The sequence below is a fragment of the Pseudoliparis swirei genome, chromosome 12 (genome assembly GCF_029220125.1).
Source record: "Pseudoliparis swirei isolate HS2019 ecotype Mariana Trench chromosome 12, NWPU_hadal_v1, whole genome shotgun sequence".
Lineage (NCBI taxonomy): Eukaryota > Metazoa > Chordata > Actinopteri > Perciformes > Liparidae > Pseudoliparis > Pseudoliparis swirei.
Window position 1 is genome coordinate 5696821 of NC_079399.1, and position 22686 is coordinate 5719506.

The window sequence follows — 22686 nt, forward strand, 5'->3', positions numbered from 1 at the left end:
GCCACGCCCCACTTCTTAATGCCGGTGTTTGATTGGTCGGGAGCACAGTGCCCACGACCGCATTGGCTGTTGTGTGTGTGTTTTTTTTGTTTTTTTCTCTCACAAGGGTCCCAAACTACACCGAGATTTGGAATATTACGTTACAGTCGTGCGGGAAAATGGCGACTGTCATTCATAATCCTCTAAAATCGTGAGTACATTTCTGTTTCTCAAAATAAAAACCATTCCTTTGTTTCATGAGGTGCGGCGGTCGCCCCGCACCGGGTTGAACGCGCGTTTGAACGAGAAACCACATCATTTACACTTTCCGCCGTGTGTACTTAGGCGGTCTCCGTGTGTTATCTCGCAGGTACCGTTGCCTACTTGCTCTGCCGCGTAACACTATTATAAAAAGGCATGCACTCGTGCGCAATATGCGGCGAAAACGTTCCGCGAGCCGCGTGTAAATGTCCGCGCTCTCCGCAGAAAGTTGCCATTGTCCACATTTGTGCTTCTTTAAAAAAATGTTTTTTATAAACACGGCTGACAGAAGTTTTGCGAGCACGGCTCTCTTTGTCAGCGCTACACGGCGCAATTTGCATAGATAATTTCATGCAATTAATGTCACAAAGCGCACACTGAGAGGCGGCGGAGCTCTCGCGCACATGCAGCGCGGCTCCGGGGTTTTTGCTGCGAATGTTTAAATGCGTGCAAACAATGGACGTCGGTGCTACATGATATGTTACAGTGTCGAGATCCTCGCATGCATGTAGGAAGGAACAAAAACATATGCGATGTAATGCAGATTTAGGGGGCGTGTAATTTCCTTGAAGTTAGATTGACACACAACATATTCTGATTTGTAGAGACATAAGATAATGAGATCAGATGCAAGAATGGAAGAATGTGGGAAAAACCGACTAGTTAAATATATATATATTTATGATTTGACCTTATGCAACACTAAATTACGAATGGAATATTTCTTAATTCTAAAACTAATTGACAAATTACATAGACCCTCCCCCCCCCCCCATGTCTGCCCTGTATTAAGTGCACCAATAACTTCCAGCTGTATTTCAGAAAATATTAATGAATGCACGTCTGTCTTCCCCATGGCTGACAGCAGATGTTTACCACTCGTCATATGGAATGTGCACAGAGCGAGAGACAATTATCACATAATCTGTTTAGCAAGAGGCCATATCAATCTTCCTGATTGGAAGACTCGACTCAATTTTGCAATCGCAAAGGAAGTGCAAAGTTAACTGTCAACTGTCAAATGAATGAAATGTTTCTCGTCAAGAGAACCCGCGATGCTCTTCTGCGGTGGAGCTCTTTGTTGACAACCTAAAGAGATTTGATTCTCTACACCCGGCAAAACGTCTCTTAAACTGCTGTATTCTACTGAAACAGATTAGGCTGGAGAGGATGTAGGTGAATGGGTCTTTTCTGTGTGTGTGTGTGTGTGTGTGCGCGTCATGTCTGCAGTTGTGCATGCAGAGCAGCAGATTAGAAGCGTCCCAGTATTCTCCCGGGTCCATCTGTTGAGAGAGGCCGAGGTACATGTAAAGACAGACAGACTGATGGAGGAAGGGAACCCCATCTGCCCTCCGTATATATGAACGGATTCTCTCAGACAGTCTCCCCCCCCCACACCCCATCCCCCCCGACCCCTCCACCCCATCCAATATCTGCAACAACAAAAATGAAGAAAAACACTGTGTTTACGTGTCGGTTGGAGGCCGGACTCAACCTACCAACAACACCCGTACGCGCATAAGCCCGTACCATAACGCAACAGAAAACTGTCGCGTAGGCGTAGTGAGATAATATTTGGTGACGTGTGTGTTACTACCACGGGAAACGCACACTGGCGCGGTGTAGTATTCAGGCCGGACAGTCGCCTTGAGTCCACTGTCTTTCTGAAACAATGGGGCAGCCTTGTCATCCGTCCTAAGGATGCGGCTGGTGAATCATACGCAGTCAGTAAGGACGTGATCATAATCTTGCCCGCTCTGAAAGATGAATTACAGCAACCAGCTGCTCGCAGTAAATACGTCTGGCTCCCTCGACTCGGTCGTGTTCAGCCGCGCTTATTCGCTTGATTTATTTAAACTCTCTCTTTTTTTTGGGGGTTTATTGATACAAAGACCTCTTTGTGGGGTTTCTTAAACCTCGGTGGCTCTGTGGGATGGGACTTAATGAAGAGCTGACATGAGAAGTATTCAAATGAGCGACGTGATTCATATGCAGGGACGTGTTCAGGGGCACGTCGTGCGTCCTTTCTCGCTTCCCTTCCTTTTTTTTTTATCATCATGTTTCGGATTTGTGATGAACAAGAGAGCTCAGGTGGAAGGTGGCTTGGCTGCGTTTGCATATAGGGATTAAAAAAAACCAGGACGTGGGCTGAGATTTAGGCAAATGTAAACGAGATGCGGAGAGGGGGGGTGGGGGGCGTGTGTGGAGTTGTGTTTTTATTATGTGTGTGTGTGTTTTTTTGCATGCGTGGGCGGTTGTGTAGCTGGCCACCCCTCCCCCAATTTGCGTGAGAGGGAACGCGAGTGAATGATGGAGATTTTTTTTTTGTTGGGGGGGGGGTTAAGGGGCTTGTCTGTCTGCCTGCTGCATTTACTGCATACATTTCTACTACACCCTCAGCACAGGGGTGAACTCTGGCCTTTGTCTGCCGGTGAATGGGAATGTCCGGGAATGGTTTCCAGGCAGGGGGGAATTAAATGACCAGGAAGACGTTTGACAGAAACCTCCATGCCGCGATCAATCCAGATTTTTTTTTTTTCTTTCTTCTTTTCTTCCTTTTCTGCACACGGCCTTCTCTTTTTATGTTATTTGTTTTGCATGCACGTGTGAGCTTCTCTCAAGAGGACGCCGCGGAGACGAGGCGCAGACGTGTGTCCTTCGACCACATGGGGGGGGCATCTGAAATAAATCTGAATCTGGGTTTTCCCCTTCGCTTCACCCTCCCACTGCACTCTGCACCTTTCCCTTTCATCCCCTTTGTGTGTCTGTTTACGCACGGACAAACATGTGTGTGTGAGTGTGTGTGTGTGTGTGTGTGAGTGCGCCCGTGTGTACATTTGAGAGAAAATGAGTGTGACAGGGTTTGAAAGGGAACACGTGTGCCCCGGGACATATCGGAGGGGGGGGGGCTCCTCTTCCCTCCCATTCTCCCTCCTTGGCTCCTCCCCTCCGTCTCCCTCTCTGCCGCTCGCTCGGCCTACAAAGTGCCATAACGACGCCCATCAGTGCCCACATGCTGTCGCCCTGCCCTGCATTTCCTTTGGGGCCTCCCTACAAGTGGACTTATCTCCACCTCCCGTATTATCTTTTGCCTAATCTGTGGTGCCCCCCCCCCCTCCCTCCCTCTCCATCGTTCCCACGACAACCACCACGAGTCGTGTTCAGAATCTTCCTTTCGAGGCGCCGACTGCAACGTCTGAGCACATCGGCACGCTTTTAGTATAGAAGACGCGTCCGGTTTTGTTGGAGAGCTCATCGTACGGTTCTCGGTTCCTGTACCTCTGACTCATTGTGCTGGATGAGGTCACGCAAACGACCAATCACACGGATCACGCTGAGCGATGTCGTGTCACGCAGACGATACACGGCTCATCGGATGGATTTTTTTAAGCTTTGTATATTTCAAAATGACAAAAGGCACAGTATATATGTGTGCAACTTGAGTGATGGTGTTAGTTACCAAGGCCAGGCACCACTACATTAATATTATAGCATCTAAAAACTAGAGTTTAACAGTAAAATAGATATAATAACATTCAGGCGGTTTGTTTTAACTTACGATGTGCAAACGTATTGACACACATAAGATAACTCCTTTTATATATGTCCATATAACGTGAACAACATATATGACGTGTCATAGTTTGAACCGCAGGTATACATCTTATAGCACCTCGGGCACGTGTTGTTTTAAATGCTAATAGTTTCAGAGATGGAGCAATGTTTCAACACATACCTCAGCGCCACTGCACACACACCTGCAAGAATGCCAACGGGGGCACACACACACACACACACACACACACACACACACACGCAGCTGGTTGTTGCTGTGAAATCCAACGTTAAACCGTTGTGTAGATCACCGGAGGCTCCGTTCAGTATTTTTTTCCCCGTTGTGTTCCTTTTTGATTTGGCGACAGAAACACTTTAAAGTCTCCCACATTCAACTCTCATTCTCTTTTATAATAACAAAACACGAATAGATTCATGGATTTATTTTTAATTTTTTTAAAGCCATCAGTTTAGATGCTGCTTCCAAGTCGAGAGCCTCAATGAAACATTTGGCAGGACGTGATTATACACCTCCTGCCTCGAGGCAAAATGTGTTTTTTGTTTTGATTTTTTGAAAAATCATTTATTAAAAATGTAAAAAAATTGTTAAAATGTGCTTTACGCATGGAAACCCTCCCAGTTGAGCAGCTTTGAATCGGTGCAGTTTAATTTGTGAATCGACAAATCGATGAATGGCCGCGCCGCGTTTTTTTCCGGACTTGTCGGAAACGGGAAGGAAACGCCGCGAATGAGAAGGAAGTGAACGTGGAGGGAAGCGTGACAGCGGTGTGTCGTGCGTTTCGGGTTGTTCTCTCTTAAATCTATGAAGCGAGGAGGAAGAAAAAAGGTGCCATGAGCACAACTGACGTGCACATATACATGCGTGGGCAGATAAGAGTAAGATAAAAGGAGAGGATTGGCAGCAGGAAGTCTGATCAATAGAGCGAAGGATTAAGTGTACGCTTGAACATTGATGTCGTCGCTCAGCTTCTGCCCCGGTGAGCTTTTACCTCCAAACGCTGGGGGAAAAAAGAAGAAGAAAAAAAAAAAGACTCACGGTCGCATACAAAGCTCCTCTGTGCTGGTATGGGAGCAATTGAGACAATCACAGTGAACACACACACACACACACACACACACACACACACAGAGCAACTGCAGATTCCATCAGTATCCAGGAAGTTGTTGACCAAGAGGAATGTGTTCCCCGACATGCAAAAAGTCCACTTACTTAAGCTCCATCCCCGGCATCGGCCATACAGCCGACTAATGGAACAGGAGAATCTCTGGTGATTGTATCTGGTTGGGGGGGGGGGGGCATCGGGACATGCAACCCGTAGACAGATGGTCTTGGTGGCATAGAGACAGACACACACACACACACAGACGTGTGTTCATTTATTTATTTATTTTGTACTCTCACTAAACACATCAGCACAGCTCTGGAGACAAAAAGCAGCCGGACATGTCGGCACGAACGCTCGCTTATGTAAGAGTTTACGGAGCCGCCCGGGGACGAAGCACAGGCGATGTGGGACGACACGGAAGAGAGGGAAGAAGAAAGTGGGGAAGACAGATGCCTGTACACACACACACACACACACACACACACACACTCACAGCACAGATAATGCTCCACCTCTGGGAACGTGAGTTATGTGACAGGAAGTCTCTTCCGGAGACTTTGTGGATTGGGCTGGATCTCTGCGCCCGCTCGTCCGTCTCAGTGTAACGACGCGGCGCCGCCAACAGAGAACGCCAGCCCGCCTGCCCCCTCTCTGTCGGTCACCTGGCAACACGGGCGCGGAGGACCATCATTTATATCTATATCTACACAGCCGCGGCACGCAGAGAGCATCTAGTTTGACTTTCTTTTTTTTGTTGTTGCATGTTTGCCGCACTGCTGTAAAAAAACCACAGCATGAGGTATGTGTGGGGGGTCGTCAGATGTTTGGCGTCATGTGATCGCACACCTGTCTGACGGTTGTCATTGTTGCGACGATACAATAATTCAGACTAAAAGGTGATTTAACCTCCGCCCTCCGGATATCCGTACGTTGTGCTTTCTTCATCTCTTTAGTTCCTCTTTCCAAACGCAAATCAAGCAGCGTCTCCGTCTCCTCTGAACTCCCCCTTCCATCTTCTCCGTCATCACTACATGCAATGCCTCGCTCCCTCTCCGGTGCTTCTCACTCTGACCTTTCACCCGTCCCTCCCCCCCCCTCCATCCACCCCTCCACCTCCAAACACCGCCGCATCTTTGTGAGATTCAGTGCGACCAGAGCGCTGCTCTTTGAGTCAAATAGACACGCACAATAACCGAGAGGCGAGAGACTCGAGCCCGCTGCTCTGGCTTCTCCGTCTCCCCTGCAGCAACAGATGCTGGTGATGTATTTTTTGCTCAGATATTAGCTTAGAGATGAAATAAAACACACCGAGAGCAAATGTGTGCTCCTGCTCGCCACAGGTCAGGCCCCATTAGGACGATGTCTCCTTTATCTTCCTCTCTGGGCTTTAATTGAATAAAGAATTACCTACTCAAGGTGTATATTTAGTTCTTGGTCAAAGTAACTTAATCTTTTTTTGTTGTTGTTGGTCTTTGCTGCAGAAATCTTCCCTCTGGGAGTTAGACGGTGGAGGTTATGGCTCACACATCCTGATTTATACCTTCTCGTGCGTGCGTGCGTGCGTGTGGCTCGCCCGCCCTCGCGGCCTTCACGCGCGCGAAGACGTTCTTCTCACCTTCCCGCTCTGATCTGACGTCTGCGGGAAATCACGACTTTACGCGACGAGCCAGCGAGCGACAATGCGGCGAAGACGTCCGGGCGTGTTGCGTTGAGCTAAAGTCAACCGGGGCTCGTCTTCAGTTTGCACTCCGCACTAAAACATCAGCCGCCCGGCACGCGGCGTTGCCTTCAAGCGCCCCGACATGTCTTTGCTGCGAATCTCTCAGATCAATGGCAGAGATGGGCCAGTGACTTGAGCCCGACGTTATGAAATGAACGCGTCGGTTGACGTCCACCTGACCCGTTTACCTTCTCTCTCTCTCTCTCTCTCCGTCTCGGTGCTCAGGCTCGGCGACCAGTTCTACAAGGAGGCCATCGAACACTGCCGCAGCTACAATGCCCGCCTGTGTGCCGAGCGCAGCGTGCGCATGCCCTTCCTGGACTCGCAGACGGGCGTGGCGCAGAACAACTGCTACATCTGGATGGAGAAGTGCCACCGGCAGCCAGGTGGGGGAATCGCTTTTTTTTTGGACATCTCATCCAGGGGAGAGAAGAAAAAAACACACGCTCGTCGTCACTTTTCTCGCCCGAAGAGATGGAGACGCCCCGCTGTCGGGGGGGGGAGATGTCGGGGTTTTCTCGGAGCCTCTGGATAGATGTTTCCAGTCCTTATGCTAAGCTAAGCTAGGCTAGGTAGCTGCTGGTCCGTAAGAGTGGTATCAATCTCCCCATCTAACGCGCAGCAAACGGCCGAAATGCACGGAGAGGATTTAATGTCCAGATCTCCTCCCTCGAGTCGACCCATCTTTTATTCATCACAACAAGTTGCCGCTCGCTGATTTTATCGCGAGGCGTGCAGTCGGAACACATCTGGGTCGCCCCCGTCCAGCCAAAGGGAACAATCTGCTCTTCGCCGAGAGGTGGACACAAATAGCCCTCCTCTTCATCTTGTATTCAGAGCCCTTCAGGCCACACCCTATACTTTGTGGCAGACCTAACTCGCATCATATGACATTTATTCTGCGTTTCGTCCCCGCCCCCCTCCTCCTGTGTGTTTTCCCTCTGCTCACGCTGGGAGAGAAAATAGCTCATTCTCCCCCATCTCTGTCTCCATCTCCATAGGATGAGACACAAACATGACCAATTCGATATCAAGTGCAAGAAGTCGGCTTCTTTTGAAATAGTGACGAAGCGAATATTTAAATAACTCAATGCCGTAAAACCAAACGATGTCATCCTCTAAAACATGAAGTGACGCTGTCAGAAGCAGGATTCTGGGTTTTATGTGAGTCTCTGGAATCTAAGCAGCATGTGGACAAATAGCCTGAGCAATGAAAGCGAGACATATTAAGTGTCAAGAAAAAAAGAGCGTGTGTATCGTGGTCTGTGTTCGTGAGTGTGTGTGTGTGTGTGTGTCGTGGTCTCAATGCAAGTTCTGTTAAAACTGTAAACCTGCCAATGGTTGTTAAAATTCTTCCTGTGTGCTTCTGCACATGTGTACGCCTATATTTATGTGTGTGTGTGTGTGTGTGTGTGTGTGTGTGTGTCCAGGCCAAGCAGCAGGACAGATGTACACCTATCCAGCGCGTTGCTGGAGAAAGAAGCGGCGACTCCACCCTCCCCTGGATCCCCAGCTCCGCCTGTGTGAGCTTCGACTGGGTACGACAATCAAAGCACACACACACACACACACACACACACACGGCACATTGACATGCGCGCACGGTGAACGCCAAAGCCGCAGCGGTATCGACCCACGGCTTCACAATGGAAGCCACTTTAAACCGGTGCGCCAGCTCCTTTTTGTTGGTGTTCAGTGCACCTACACACACACACACACACACACACACACACACGCGCGAGCGCTGTGTTCATGCCCTCTGCGCTGCCGTTGCGGCCGCACCGAGCTTCAGGCGTTAATGCTCACTATCTGACCATCTGGCTCTGGTTAGTCCTTCTCTCTCCCGCCAGGTCTCCAGGTTCATTCACTCCCCCCCCCGAATCAATACCTCCTCTCACTGTTCCCTGGCAGTAGACACACACACACACACACACACACATGCACAAACACCCCCACCCATGACTCTCGCTCTCTGTTGCGGCACAGAAGCGCCCTAACCGGGCCTCTATAATCATTTGTCCATGAGGCATTAGAATGCAAGTGAGTCGTATGAGGTGGAAGTGTGTCCTGTTTTTATGCGTTTGTGTGTGTGTGTGTGTGTATCCGTGCATGTGTATGTGTGTTGAAGGGGATTTTAGCAAAGGAATGCCACAGGAACCCGATAAGTGGGAGACGTATAGGCGGGTCTTTGTGTCCGCCCGGCCACGCCATTGTTTCCCCCTCGCCGTCGACGATACTCCAGAGTGTTCCACCAACAACGATTCAGCTTCACGCAGAAGAGCAACCAGAGAGAAGAAAGTCCCCAGAAGCCACCGCACGACCGAGGCATGAGGGGGGGGGGGAGAAACACTGCAGTTAACCAGAGCAGGGCGAAGGAGTCGACGTCTCGGGTTTTGTTTTTCAGAGATCCCTTTCTGCAGCTTGGCCCACATATCTATCATAACACGACAGAGGAATGCGAGTGCTCCCCTTTCAGCCTTTTGGAAACGCTTTATGTTTATTTAATGCTTCCTGAGCAAAGAGAGGTGTGTGTGTGTGTGTGTGTGTGTGTGTGTCACAAGGTTACTTTGAGATAGTTGGAAAGCGGAATCTTGTTCAGGCCGTTGCTAAGTGGACATGCCTGAGCGGCCATGTTGCGCCCTTTTAATCTAATGAGGGTTACGAATAAAGCAAGCGGAAGCATGAGAGTTAATATAAGTGCGATATGTAATATATATGACGTATTGCACAAAAAGCATTTAAGCTAACGCCTTTCTTGTGTCTCGAAACCTGCTCTTGGTGTCGGGGGTGCGATGGCACGGGCCGGGTCAGTGATGCGTCTCCAGAGAGATATGTCCTGATTCTTTAGTCTGTTGTGCGGGGCAACCTCTCATGATGCAGCTCTAAAGCATATTTCATTCGTACTCGAGTACGATCTCAAGACCCCTTTGAAGTCTGGTATAGTCTTGGTCTCCGACCTCGTTGGTCTCGGCTAGAACTGGTCCAGCTGATCCGGGGTCAGTTGTACGGCACTATTCTTCCAACATGATCCCCTCCGCCTCTTTCTTAACACACTTGTAGAAACCTGCCATGGTCCTCAAACCTGAATTCATCTAAGAAGATGGATCAATATTGTTTATATATATAGAGATCCCTAATCACTGCAATAGTTTGGGGAAGACACTACTATCTCTGATGTTCTTGTACCGGACTCAATTAGTTTCTGGACTTGGTCTCGACCTGGACTTGACTGAACCTGGTCTTGTACCACACTGGACTTGACTCAAATCCCACGCCTCGAGTGCGACTCGCCAGCTTTCTGTCGGGAGATTAAAGTCTCAAGTCCAAACCCAGATAATGACATCATCGGGCTTTATTTTCTCAAAGGTTGGAGAGCTTCTCCAGAAGAGGCATCGCTTATTTCTTCTTCTTCCTGCCCCATAAAAGAGACTCGGCAGCTGCCGAGTAGTCGGAGTAAACTGACCCTCCAGGGGTGAAATGGGTGCAGGGCCCCTTTCAGGTCAGCAGTGGATCCAGATCAATATGATATGTGAGCACGTGTGGAGGTTTAGTTAGGGGAGGGGAGGGGGGGGGGCTTTCCTTTTCCTTTTTGCAGAACAGAACATTCAGCTCCACATTCTCCATGTCTTGTCCCATGAGTCAGGGGAGGGGCGAGGAGGTCATAAAGGGGAAGGAGGGCAAAGGAAACGGGGTGTGGGGGTAGTGAGGAAAGAAGCAAGCAGTGCAGAAGAGGAGGGAGTGTGTCAGCAGAGGAGGTGAAGGAGGAGGCATATAGCGGGGGGGGGGGGGGGGGATGTCCTGAGAGAGAAAAAGAGAGAGAGAGACCTATGAGCAATGTTTTCTCGTTCCGGTTCAGTATCTCTTCTCTTACTGTGCCACTGTTACTCTAAACGTTCTTCAGGTGCCGAGGCAGCACTTGCACAGCGTCCTCATTGATGCCGATGCCTCTGCTGCTCGGCGGAGAACATGTTCCCCTCTATTGTACAAAAAGAAGGAGAACAAAGGTGCACACGGGATCCGATATCTAAAAGGCCCTTTCCTGTCTCTCCTCTCCTCAGAGGCCGAGCTGGCCCCCAAGCGCGAGGTGCCCCCAGTGGAGGCCACGGCCTTGGAGGCCCTCCTGAGGGGGGACAGCCTGGTGGAGAAAAAAAACAACATCTGTAAGGAGGAGGAAACGTTGCTGGAAATACAGGTAGTCCACCGCGTGTGCAGTATGTATTATTAATGTTCATCGATTGCATAATTATGAACTCAAATCCCCCCCGCTTGACTTCTTTCTGACCTCCTTTAAAAATAAAAAAAACACTTGTACCTAACCCTCCCGTGTGCGTGTGCGTGTGCGTGTGCGTGTGTGTGTGTGTGTGTGTGTGTGTGTGTGTGGTGCAGAGAGTTCTGGAGGCGGAGGAAAACGGGGACGGTCTCCATGATGACGAAGACTTTGAACAGGATACTCCAAAGAGAAAGAACAGAAACAGAGGGAAAGTGAGTGTCACACACGCGTGTGTGTGTGTGTGTGTGGGGGGGGGGGTTAATGAAAATAGTAACAGTTTCATCAATACAAAATCTATTAAATGAAAAAGTGATTTCTACAGCATCTTGCTACCATTAAAATCTATTTCATAAAAATAAAAAATCTCAATGAACCTTGTTTTTTGATGTGTTAAAAATGTGTGTAACGTATTCTGCGTCGGAGGTCTGAGCGTCACACGAGCGCTGCGTTTCCTTCCAGAACAGAGGATCCAGTCGCCGGAGGACGGAGCCGGTGAACGCCGACGACCAGGACAAGCCTTACGTCTGTGACAGTAAGAGAGAAACGGGGCCAGCGTAACTCTCACATTCGAGAATGTTTGCCGAAAGCTCGAGGGAGCGGAGAAACTCTGCCCTCCTTCGATCTGCCGTTAGAAAAGTGACGGTGTTTAAAACCCCTCTCTCGACATGCTTGTTCTAAAGCCGTAGCTCATATAAACAGAGAGAAATCCAGCAGTCTCTCTCTCTCTCTGTCTCCCGATGCCCCCCCCCCCCCCTTTTCTTCTTCTGCAGCATGAAGAAAGGGCTTCGCTGTTAATCCAGACCTGACTGGCATGCCACTTGCGCACTCGGACAGAAATATCTCCCCCCCCCCCCCCCCCCGAGAGAGCCAAACCACATGAATCTCATCCTCATTCAGTGTCTTGTGTGTGCTGTCTTTCCTTTTTATTGTTTTTTGCTTTTGTGTCTTCTCTGTTGCAGATAAATACAAACAAAAGCATAACTCAAAAAAGGCCGAAGAAGGTATCTGCACCTGTCGCCATCTTGTCCGTCTAGAGGCTCTCTCCGTGAACTGTCTTTTTTTTATATGATTGGCTTTTCTTTCTTTCTTTTTTCCCCTTCCCTTTGTTGCTCCCGGGCGTCTGGCTCGGGAGCGGCTGCCTGAATGCTAATCCCCTGGAGATATCTAACGTTTTAAATGCTTTTATGCTAGTCAATTCCCCCCCCCCGAAATTCAGTGCAAGCATTGCATGACACTAACACCGCGCGCCTTACTTAGCGCGCGCATTTGTTTTGTTTGCACCAAATGAAGCTTTTAGCAGCAGCTCCACTCATGTCGCACTGTGCAATGCATGTTTTCTCTTTTTTGAAAGCCGCACTAGCTGCGACGTGATCCACTGATGTAGCCGTTGTAGAAGTGTTCCCACTGGGGGGGCTTTATTGAATGTGTTTCATTCGGCTCAATGTGTTTTGGATCGTAGGGTTGGATTGGCAGAGAGTTTTCTGGTGGGGAGAAAAAATGGCTGCAGAATTGGGTCCAGCATAGAAAAGCAGCTTAAATATACAGTAGAATAAGACACTTCTATGATGGCTACAGCTCTAACATGTTAGTTATGGTCTACAATGACCCCTAGAGCTACTGCAATATTAGACTATAGATTATAGTTTTTTTTTCATGAGCACATTAATGCTTCCAAATCTGGTTTTATATACATTGGACTTGTGATTTCCTCGACTTCACAGTGCAGCAACAGCGACATAAAGCGGCATATAGGGGCATATAGAAGCATAAAGTTGCATAAAGTGGCATATAGGGGCATAAAGCTGCAAAAAGTGGCATTTAGCAGCATTAAGCTGCATAAAGTGGCATATAGTGGCATAAAGCTGCATATAGTGGCATATAGGGGCATAAAGCTGCATATAGGGGCATAGAGTGGCATAAAGCTGCATATAGGGGCATAAAGCTGCATATAGGGGCATAAAGCTGCATATAGTGGCATATAGGGGCATAAAGCTGCATATAGGGGCATAAAGCTGCATATAGGGGCATAAAGTGGCATATAGTGGCATAAAGCTACATAAACTAGCATATAGTGGCATAAAGCTACATAATCTGGCATATAGTGGCATAAAGCTGCATAAACTTGCATATAGTGGCATAAAGCTGCATATAGTGGCATTTAGCGGCATAATGTGGCATAAAGCTGCATATAGGGGCATAAAGCTGCATATAGGGGCATAAAGCTGCATATAGTGGCATATAGGGGCATAAAGCTGCATATAGGGGCATATAGAAGCATAAAGTGGCATATAGGGGCATAAAGTGGCATAAAGCTACATAATCTGGCATATAGTGGCATAAAGCTGCATAAAGTGGCATATAGTGGCATAAAGCTGCATATAGTGGCATATAGTGGCATAAAGTGGCATATAGGGGCATATAGTGGCATAAAGCTGCATATAGTGGCATATAGTGGCATTTAGCCGCATAATGTGGCATAATGTGGCATAAAGCTACATAAACTAGCATATAGTGGCATAAAGCTGCATATAGTGGCATATAGTGGCATAAAGCTGCATATAGTGGCATTTAGCCGCATAATGTGGCATAATGTGACATAAAACAACCTCCCACAAAATAAATCTCCACAATATGCAACCATGATCTAAAGTGTAAACAAACTCTGGTTTGATAAAAACATCCTATGTTTATCATGCAAACATACAGTAATACTGCAGAGCGTTTCTGATTCATCCACATTCCCCAATTGCAGAAGTTTAAATATAGAAATATAGTTTGCCTTGAACTGACATTTGGGCAAAAAGCTTCCGGCGCTCTCCTGAGTGTCGGCGTCGTCTTGCAGCTTTCAGGCACTTTCCTGTGACAAATAGGCCGATTCATTCAAGACAATCCACTATGGAAGCCCATTTCCTGCCTGTAAATGAGAAAAATAAAATGGATATTTAGCTGTGATAACATAAATATTGAAATAATGAGATAGTAAGTGCGCTTCAGTGGCGCGGTTTTATTTGTTCTAGTTTTTTTCTTTTTCTTTTCCCGTTAGCTTCCGTATTCTTACCATACAGGGCAGATAACAGGAGAGAAGAAAAAAAGCAAACATTATTTTTTATTTTTTATTTCTTTTTTACTGGCGGAAATGGGCTTCTGTCGCTATAAAAAAATAAAGCCGATAAAGCTCTAATCGTTTGCTGGTTTCTCGTAATATCTGTTGAGTCCTGTCCCCATTGTGTATTAGTCATCTCACCAGACTTCCACGATAAATTACATTACATGTCATGACATGTCATTTAGCAGACGCTTTTATCCAAAGCGACTTATACCTCCATAAAATCATTTTCAAATCAAGGCCTGATTCGATGTTTAGCTTTTCGTCCTGCCTGGATTACGTTTCAACCAATGAAACCATTTCCTTATGTCGTAGATAATATATCCTTATTAGCGTTAAGTCACTATATAACGGGGAGAATCGACAAACATAAAGACTAACAGCGAGCTGAATGTTAAAATGATGTTAAAATGTTCATGTCCCACGAAGACGGGGATGTCGGATGCCGTTCTTTCGTTCTTCACGTGTTCCTAACGGACCCTTTTTTTTTTACGTGTCGTCTGTAGTCTGTGGCAAGCGCTACAAGAACCGGCCCGGCCTGAGCTACCACTACACCCACACTCACCTGGCGGAGGAGGAGGGCGAGGAGGAGGAGAAGGAGTCGGACATGGCCCCGTCTCCTCCGTTTTGCCCAGACAACCACAAACGTGAGCTGCGGCCGAGCGGTTCGATCCCGCGGTTCTCGGTGAACCGGGTGACCTCACGCGCCCTTCTGTTTTTCTCCGCGCCGACAGCTCAGAAGGCGGCGGACGGCACCATCATCCCCAACGACTACTGTGACTTCTGCCTGGGGGACCAGGACTCCAACAGGAAGACGGGCCAGGCCGAGGAGCTGGTGTCCTGCTCCGACTGCGGGCGCTCCGGTGAGTCTCCGGTCTGCCGGCGCCGTGCAGGAGTTATTTTTTTACTTTTTTATTTTATTTTATTTTTTATTTTTTTATTATAAGACAAAAGACAATACATAGACATAACACCTAGAGGATGCCGAAACAGTGGACACAACATCATAAAGTCAGAGTATTGTGAGAAAAAAAAAAGGAGTTCTTGATTTCCATGCAGACGGACCACGAGTGTTATTTATTGTCGTTCCGATCAAAAAATATAAACTATGTGAGAAAACCCACTCCTACTCATCTAAAATGCATTTATTTGCTTTCCCGCCAAAAGTGAGATGAGCAACGACACTGTTAGCTTAGCTTAGCTTAGCACAAAGACTGGAAACGGGGGAGGAAACGGCAGCAAAGTCGATTCACGAGTTGGACCGCGTCACGCTGGGGACCAAGTGGTGGTTTCACAGGAGGATTCGGTACTGGAAAAAAACGTTACAATTTTTTTGTAAACGTCTTCTTTAATAAGAGAGCATTCATCTCAACAAGTGAGATGGTTTCTCGCCCGCGGTAGACTTTATGTTTTCAGGCGGTGACGGGACCCCCTGACCACCTGGACCTCGTGGCGATAAAACCAATTTTCTGATTGAACGTTTTCACCGTGGGAACTCAGGGAAGACCGGACAACAGTCAACTGGTCTTGAAGATCTCCAGACTTGTTATGGACTTTTTGTTTAAAGATGTAGGAAGTATATTCCTCTCTAAAAAAACATCTTTTTTTGGAGGGGGGCATGTTGCCTGAAGTGGCATTTTATAATTCTCTTTACTGTTGAACGCGTGAAGAAATTTTCCGTTCTTCCTAACACCAGCAATAATCCTCTTCGCCCTTGCTTGCGTAAAATCATCAAGATCACAAACTAATCTCCACGTCCTAATTAAATGTGGACTGAAAAGCTCATTAGCAGACACAGTGGAGCAGAGAGAACGAGGAATACATTACATGAGTGTGGCAAGGGGGAGGGAGGATCATGGACTCTTGAGTCCCTCCATTGGCTAAAGAGGACCGGTAGCCGAGCGCTAAGAGCCAATCGGCACTCCAGTGCTCCTCTCCGTCCTTCCCTTTTCATTTTATTCGTCGGCATCCAGCAGAACGGCTCTATCCTCCACCCTCATGACGAGGCGTCTGCTTTTGAGCTTCTCTCCGATCACGTTCGCCTCTATTCGCCCGACATGGAGAACGTTTCTGATGCTTCTGGCTGCTTTCCCGGTCCAGATGCGAGTCCTTCATTACGGCACGTTCGCGGCTCATTGACACCCCATTGATACCGGGGTCGCGCAGATAGCCGCGAAAGGCTTCGACAGTAGCTGCAGAGTGTCGGTTATTACATTTCACATTTCTTTTTGGAGTTGTCACAGCTGTCGGTCTTTGGGAGGATGGTGGAATACCGCTCGGCTTGTGTTTTGTTCTCCAGACGTGTAATCACTTGATTGCTTTTCAATGCCACATTTCATGCAGCTGTATCCGCACCGTCAACACTATGGGCTGCAATTACAGAGCACGTTAACACTGACTGCCAGCTCCTGTAAAGACACCGCAATCATCTTCTGAAGGGAGAAATAACGTTGTCTAAATTACTTTTCAATCTCTCCCATTTGTTTCCTTATTTGTGTTACTCCAAGATGACCAGTTTAAATCTACAGCTGTAAGAAAGCAGCAGAGCATGTTATATTTTATATAAGAAATGTATATTCATATTTTTTATTCAAAATGTTATATTTAAAATTTTATTTATAAAATGTTATATTTACATTTTTATATTTTATATGCGAAATGTTATATTTAAAATTTGATTAACAACATTTTATATCTTATTTTTATATTTTACAATTAAAATTTTATATATACAATTTTACATTTACAATTTTAGATTTAAAATTTCATTTATAAAATGTTATATATGATTTTTATATTTTACATTTAAAATGTCATATATACAATTTTATATTTTATATTTAAAATGTTATATTTCCATTTTTGTCTTTTAATATTTCAAATTGTATATTTTATTTTGATATTTTACAGTACAAAATTTTGATATACAATTTTATACTTAAAATGTTATATTTTGTATATTAATATTTTATTATTAACATGAAGCCTGCAGCAGGCACTGTGATTATTTAAATATGTCCGTCTTGGTCTTCAAAGCTCTTGCTCCGTGTCTCTCAGCTATCACCAACAAACCGCCACTGACATTGTTTTGTAAACTCTTTCTTGCAATCTACTCTGTCACCCCCTTTCCTTCCTTCCTTCTTGCCTCTTTTCTCGCCTGCCCTCGCCGTCCCTCTGCAGGTCACCCCACATGTCTGCAGTTCACTGATAACATGATGCAGGCAGTGCGGACGTACCAGTGGCAGTGCATAGAGTGCAAGTCTTGCAGCCTCTGTGGCACCTCAGAGAACGATGTATGTATAACTCAGGAGGGCGAGGTCACGTCGCCCCCAAAATATCACCCGCTTTCCTTTTTAATGATGTCACCGATGTTCCTCCGTCAGCACTCAGCCGTCAAAGGCAACGCAGATAATACAAGTCGCCCTCCATGTGATTCATTTAACTAGTTTGAATGATGTTTTCACTCTATTGGATACAACATTCATATGCATAGCACCATTTTGTTCAAAATCGACAGGGATTCACAAGATAAGAAAGCATAAAAAACCCACAATGATTACGTTAACACTTTCGACAGAGGTGTGTTATGTAATGTATCATGTTACCCAGCTCTGATCTCCTTAAACGCCGATGAATGCAGCACAACATAATGTGGGTCACATCTATAACACAACTATGTACTTACTCCAGCATTTATAACCGTTTCCAGGCAGGATTCCTGCCTATTTTGTCACGTATAATATATATATATATATATATCACGTGTATTTAAGCCGTTGATGGTTTGTTGCTGCTGCAGGACCAGCTGCTGTTCTGTGACGACTGTGACCGGGGATACCACATGTACTGCCTGAAGCCTCCGATGACCAAGCCTCCGGAAGGTATAATACATCAGCGTGTTGATGTGTGTGTGTGTGTGTGTGTTTGGAGAGCGGCGACGGGCTAAAGGCTATATATGGAAAGCGGCGAGGAGTTCACTCTCTGCTCACTCTCTCACAGGGAGCTGGAGCTGCCACGTGTGTCTGGACCTGTTGAAAGACAAGGCCTCCGCCTACGGAGAGGCTTGACTTCCCCGGACATCCTTCTCAACACACACGTACACACCAAATATATATATGTGTGTATATACACTACCGTTCAAAAGTTTGGGATCACTTAGAAATGACTTTATTTTTCAAAGAAAAGCACTGTTTTTTCAATAAAGATAACATTAAATTAATCAGAAATACACTCTCTACATTGTTAATGTGGTAAATGACTATTCTAGGTGGAAGTGTCTGGTTTCTAATGAAATATCTCCATAGGTGTATAGAGGCCCTTTTCCATCAACTATCACTCCAGTGTTCTAATGGTACATTGTGTTTGCTAATCGCCTTAGAAGACTAATGTCTGATTAGAAAACCCGTGCAATTATGTTAGCACAGCTGAAAACAGTTATGCTGGTGATATAAGCTATACAACTGGCCTTCCTTTGAGCTTGAAGTTTGAAGAAAAAAATTAATATTTCAAATATTAATCATTATTTCTAACCTTGTCAATGTCTTGACTATATTTTATATTCATTTGATAAATAAAAGTGTGATTTTTCATGGAAGACACGAAATTGTCTGGGTGATCCCAAACTTTTGAACGGTAGTGTATATATACACACATATTTATATATTTGTACCTATACATTAACTGTTTGACATACCTGTAAGCAAACACGCTTCTCTCAGATAGAATGACACATTCTCACACACACACACACACACTCTTTCTCACACACACACACACACTCCAGTGCATTAGCAGGCTCAGGGCAGGTTTTCCTGTTTGACGCGCAGCGACCTTTGACCCCTCGTGTAGCCGAGCAACACTCCCCTCGGCCGTAACAGGTCATGCCGTCCGGTCATCTCTCTCTACCTCACCACTCGGCGGGCGGCGCCACGCCAAAGCAAGATTGGCAACGGCCCAATACTGTGTAGTACATGTGTATGTGGAAATACATCCCCCCCCCCCCCTGATTTCAGTTCATTTGAGTCCGTCGCGCTGAAGCCGTTTCCCTTGCTTCCCCTCGTGGGTTTGACTGTTTGTTTAGGTTCTCCGTCTCCGGCTCGACTCCTCAGCCGCGGTCCGACTCTTCTTGACGTTCCTCTCCTTCATATCCGGACAGACTCGGTCTTAGTTATGCCGTATTTTACTTTTTGGGGGGGTTTTGTCGAGCTCGGGTGATTTTCCATCCCTCGCAAAGAGGAAGCAGAGCGGTACAAAAATAGGAAAAACAACGCCTCGGCTATCAATCTTTGTTTGGGGGAGCGCGGCGACGTTCGTAATCCGCGTCCGTCTTCTGTTTCCTCCGCTGTCAGCCGGACGCCGCGGCGCTCAACGGGACACTTTACAAAACGAATAATAACATTTCTTCACGTAGAATTATTATTATTTATTTATTGGTCCAGTTTTACTGTCGAGGAGATCATTGTTACTGTAAATCAGTGGTTCCCAAACGTTTTAAAGCCCCCAAAAAACACATACATTGAATTATTGTTTGCTGAGGAAAGTATTCACAAAAGGAGATTAAATATATTTAAATAACGTCAACAAAAAAAAGCATTTTCCCAGAATTTCCACTTTATGTTCTGGTGTTCAATATGAATATGTTATCTAAACGTGTCTTTACTCAAGACACAAGGATCACCTGATGTTGTGTAACTCTAGATTACAGCTGTAGAGGTGACGCGTTAGCCGAGGGTGCGAATGTTTGCAGCCCACGCCCGATTAACAGTTTTATGTATTCCTTACCATCAAACTTGTTTTATTATTTTAATTTTTTAAAGGTACTGCCCTCCGACTCTGAATACAGAGTATCACTCTTCCACATGTCCCACGTAGCTTCGTTGCTTCAGCAAGTGGACAAAATCCCCGACTGGACAGTGGGCCATATTTGGAAAAATGCTTTTTAATGAGCGATCCGCTTATATAATATATATAATAATATCCGTATTAGTTGCACTTCGGTTGGACATTTAAAACCGAATCTACTGGTGAAAAGGTTTTTTGTGTGTGTTTTGTGGCCCTTGCAGTACCTATGCGGCCCTCTAGGGGGCTCCACCCCACCATTTGGGAACCACTGTTGTTCATCAACCAGAGAAATGTGTGTAGAATCATATTTTGACCGAGCAGTTGGGACGATGTGTTCGATGGGAACGTGAATTCTCCGAAGCCCCATCCGTGTAATTTGCAGTATTTTCTTTACGGAACAGATTTGGTAGCACTAATCCAAACGGTCGTGAAAAGGAAGAACCTTGAAGAATAATCTGAAAACTAAACATAAAAAGCTCTTAAAGTACACGTCGTGTGTCTCAGCCTTCACAGGATGTCACAATCTGCATTTGTGTTTTGATTTTTTGTTTTTTGTTGGTGTGAGTTTATATTTGATATTACTTTTCCACAGACAATCATGAGCTAGTGTAGATACAGTACATGATGTTAATAATAATACGAAGAGGATTTTATTGTGTCGTTCCATGGCGGGTGTCATGGTCCTTTGTGTCTTCCTTTTTTGTTTTTTAAACGTCTTGGATGTCATTCTTATTTGATGCCATCGCCGTCAGTGGTTTAACATGCGTGTTGTGTTTTGTCAAAGTAAATGTTGTTGTTTTTGTGTTGAAATAAAGATTTGTTTTGTTTTTTCCATTGGTCTCGTTTCTTTGCACGTTATCCAAGAAATGTATCTTCAGGTTGAACATTTTGCCTGTAAAATATATTCATAGAAAATATTCTTTCTGCTTCTGTTCCCTTTTTTTTAAACTATCCATTAGCAGGAAAGCCTAAAGCTGTGTATTCAATTTGAAAATAGATATTGAGTGGTTTCTTTGGCTCTTGCCAATATGGCTGCATCTGATATATCCATTATAATGTAATGAACGGATAAGTCATCATTCTTCCCAAAAATATGGCTGCCTTTCTGACAGAATGAACCTAAAACACCTAAATTGGGAAATCCAAGATGGAAAGACCCTGAAGCGTGTGATGACTTTGAGTGTAAAGTCTGGAGTTGCTCTTCAGACAATGGAGACAGAGTTTATGTACCCATAAAGATAACGTCTTACCCAATGTATTGTCTATACACCTGTACCTTTAACTTGAATAGTTTCCATATGGATTTGGAAGAGAGTTCATCATAACTAATATATTTGGACAGTTGGATCATATATTTTATTAAGAGGTACATAAGCATGTGGATTTATTTAGCAGTAAAACCTGTATGTGTAAATTACAGATTTAATCTGTCCAAACCCTCCTAGATTTTGTAAATAATTTTACAAAGACTGTTAATTTATTTTACGTGTCATTTCAACTATCCTTGTCATCACAGTTCTGGAAATGGTTTGGCGCTTTGCCCATTCATGATATCATAGCACTTACATCATATTACCACCAGAGGGCGCTGTTGGGCTATAGAGTACAGCACCGGATAGACCAGGCGCGTCTCTAGGATTTGGATACACGGGGAGCCGACGGGGGTGCTCACCTGTGTGTGCGGATGTGTCGGCGCGTATCACGGCAGAGCGATGTGCGTTATGGGAGCGGCGGCGCTGGGCTTAGCCCAGAGGAGTGTAGCAGCGAAATGTGTAGACATAGAAACACTCAGACAGCAGCTTGCTGTTACGTGCGCCTGCTGCCAGTCTGACTCCGCTGTTTTGGGTGAATGACGTCACGTGCGACCTGGAGGTGTTAACCACTTGTGTGCCAAATCTTTTTTTTGTGTGTGTTGAAATTAACATTCGGGGCTAATTAAAAAACATCCGGGGCTTTAGCCCCGGGTGTTTTTAGTCTAGGGACGCCACTGAAAAGGACCCTCTCAAAACATTTCCAAACAGCACTTTGAACAAGTAAGATGTATTATAAAGAATTTAACATAAAGACAGGACATTTGTGCAATAGAATTAGGCATGTTTTTGTAAATGAGAGTAGAGTTATTAAAAAACATTTTAATTCTTTACGGTAGCAAAGATGTCTCGTAAAAGACCTTTGCCAGGCCAGAATGCAGGGTACAACATGGGTACAACGCCACATTTATTCAAATTTCCTGATATTATACCCACCAACGTGTGTGGCTGCGTGCGCGGCAACATTTTGGTCACCCCCGACAAAATCTCACTCCAAGGTTTTTTGAAAAGTTGGCAGCTCTGCATTTGGCAGATTTAGCTGGCGGATGTTAATCGCGCGCTCGCGGACAAGACATTCTCCGTGACGTCACTGAGTCACCATGGAAACAGTCTGCGCTTTGATGCGGTGACGTCGCTCGTAGTCGTGACGTCACGGAGCAGCGAAACAGAGTTTGTATATAGCAGTGATTTCCAGCAGAGCAGTACCGCTCCGGCCGGCTTCTCCGGCCGGCGTCTCCGTTCCGGCCACAGACGGCCGGCGTCTCCGTTCCGGCCGGCCTCCACGGCCGGCGTCTCCGCTTCGGCCGGAGTCGCCGGCTGCCGTCGCTGATCCGGCCAGAGTCGCCGACCGTGGTCGCCGGTCGGAGCGGTCTGGGGGGGGGGGGGAGTCTGACATGCACGCCCGTCAGCCTGCTGAGGTCAGAGGCAACAGCAGGACAAGCAGAAACACGTAAAACCTGCGTATGCAGAAAAATAACCGCACGCATAAAGCATCTGACCGGCGAGCCCTGTGAGAG

At 46.1% G+C, this 22686-nt stretch overlaps 1 protein-coding gene across 3 annotated transcripts; it reads left to right on the forward strand.

The window, feature by feature from the left end:
* The first annotated feature begins 8 nt into the window (after window positions 1–8).
* On the forward strand, window positions 9–20691 carry dpf3 (double PHD fingers 3). 3 transcript variants are annotated; one of them, XM_056427590.1, is made up of 12 exons: window positions 9–190; window positions 6868–7028; window positions 8073–8180; window positions 10701–10834; window positions 11029–11124; window positions 11372–11444; window positions 11872–11913; window positions 14525–14665; window positions 14753–14881; window positions 17199–17311; window positions 17818–17899; window positions 18018–20691. In XM_056427590.1, exons 1-12 carry the CDS (start codon window positions 159–161, stop codon window positions 18083–18085), a joined length of 1179 nt encoding a protein of 392 aa, XP_056283565.1. In that variant the 5' UTR covers window positions 9–158; the 3' UTR covers window positions 18086–20691. The 3 variants fall into 3 exon arrangements, with proteins under 3 accessions (XP_056283565.1, XP_056283564.1, XP_056283566.1); XM_056427591.1 differs by lacking the exon at window positions 11872–11913 and having other exon boundaries at window positions 13–190; XM_056427589.1 differs by lacking the exon at window positions 11872–11913 and having other exon boundaries at window positions 14525–14881.
* Window positions 20692–22686: the final 1995 nt, after the last annotated feature.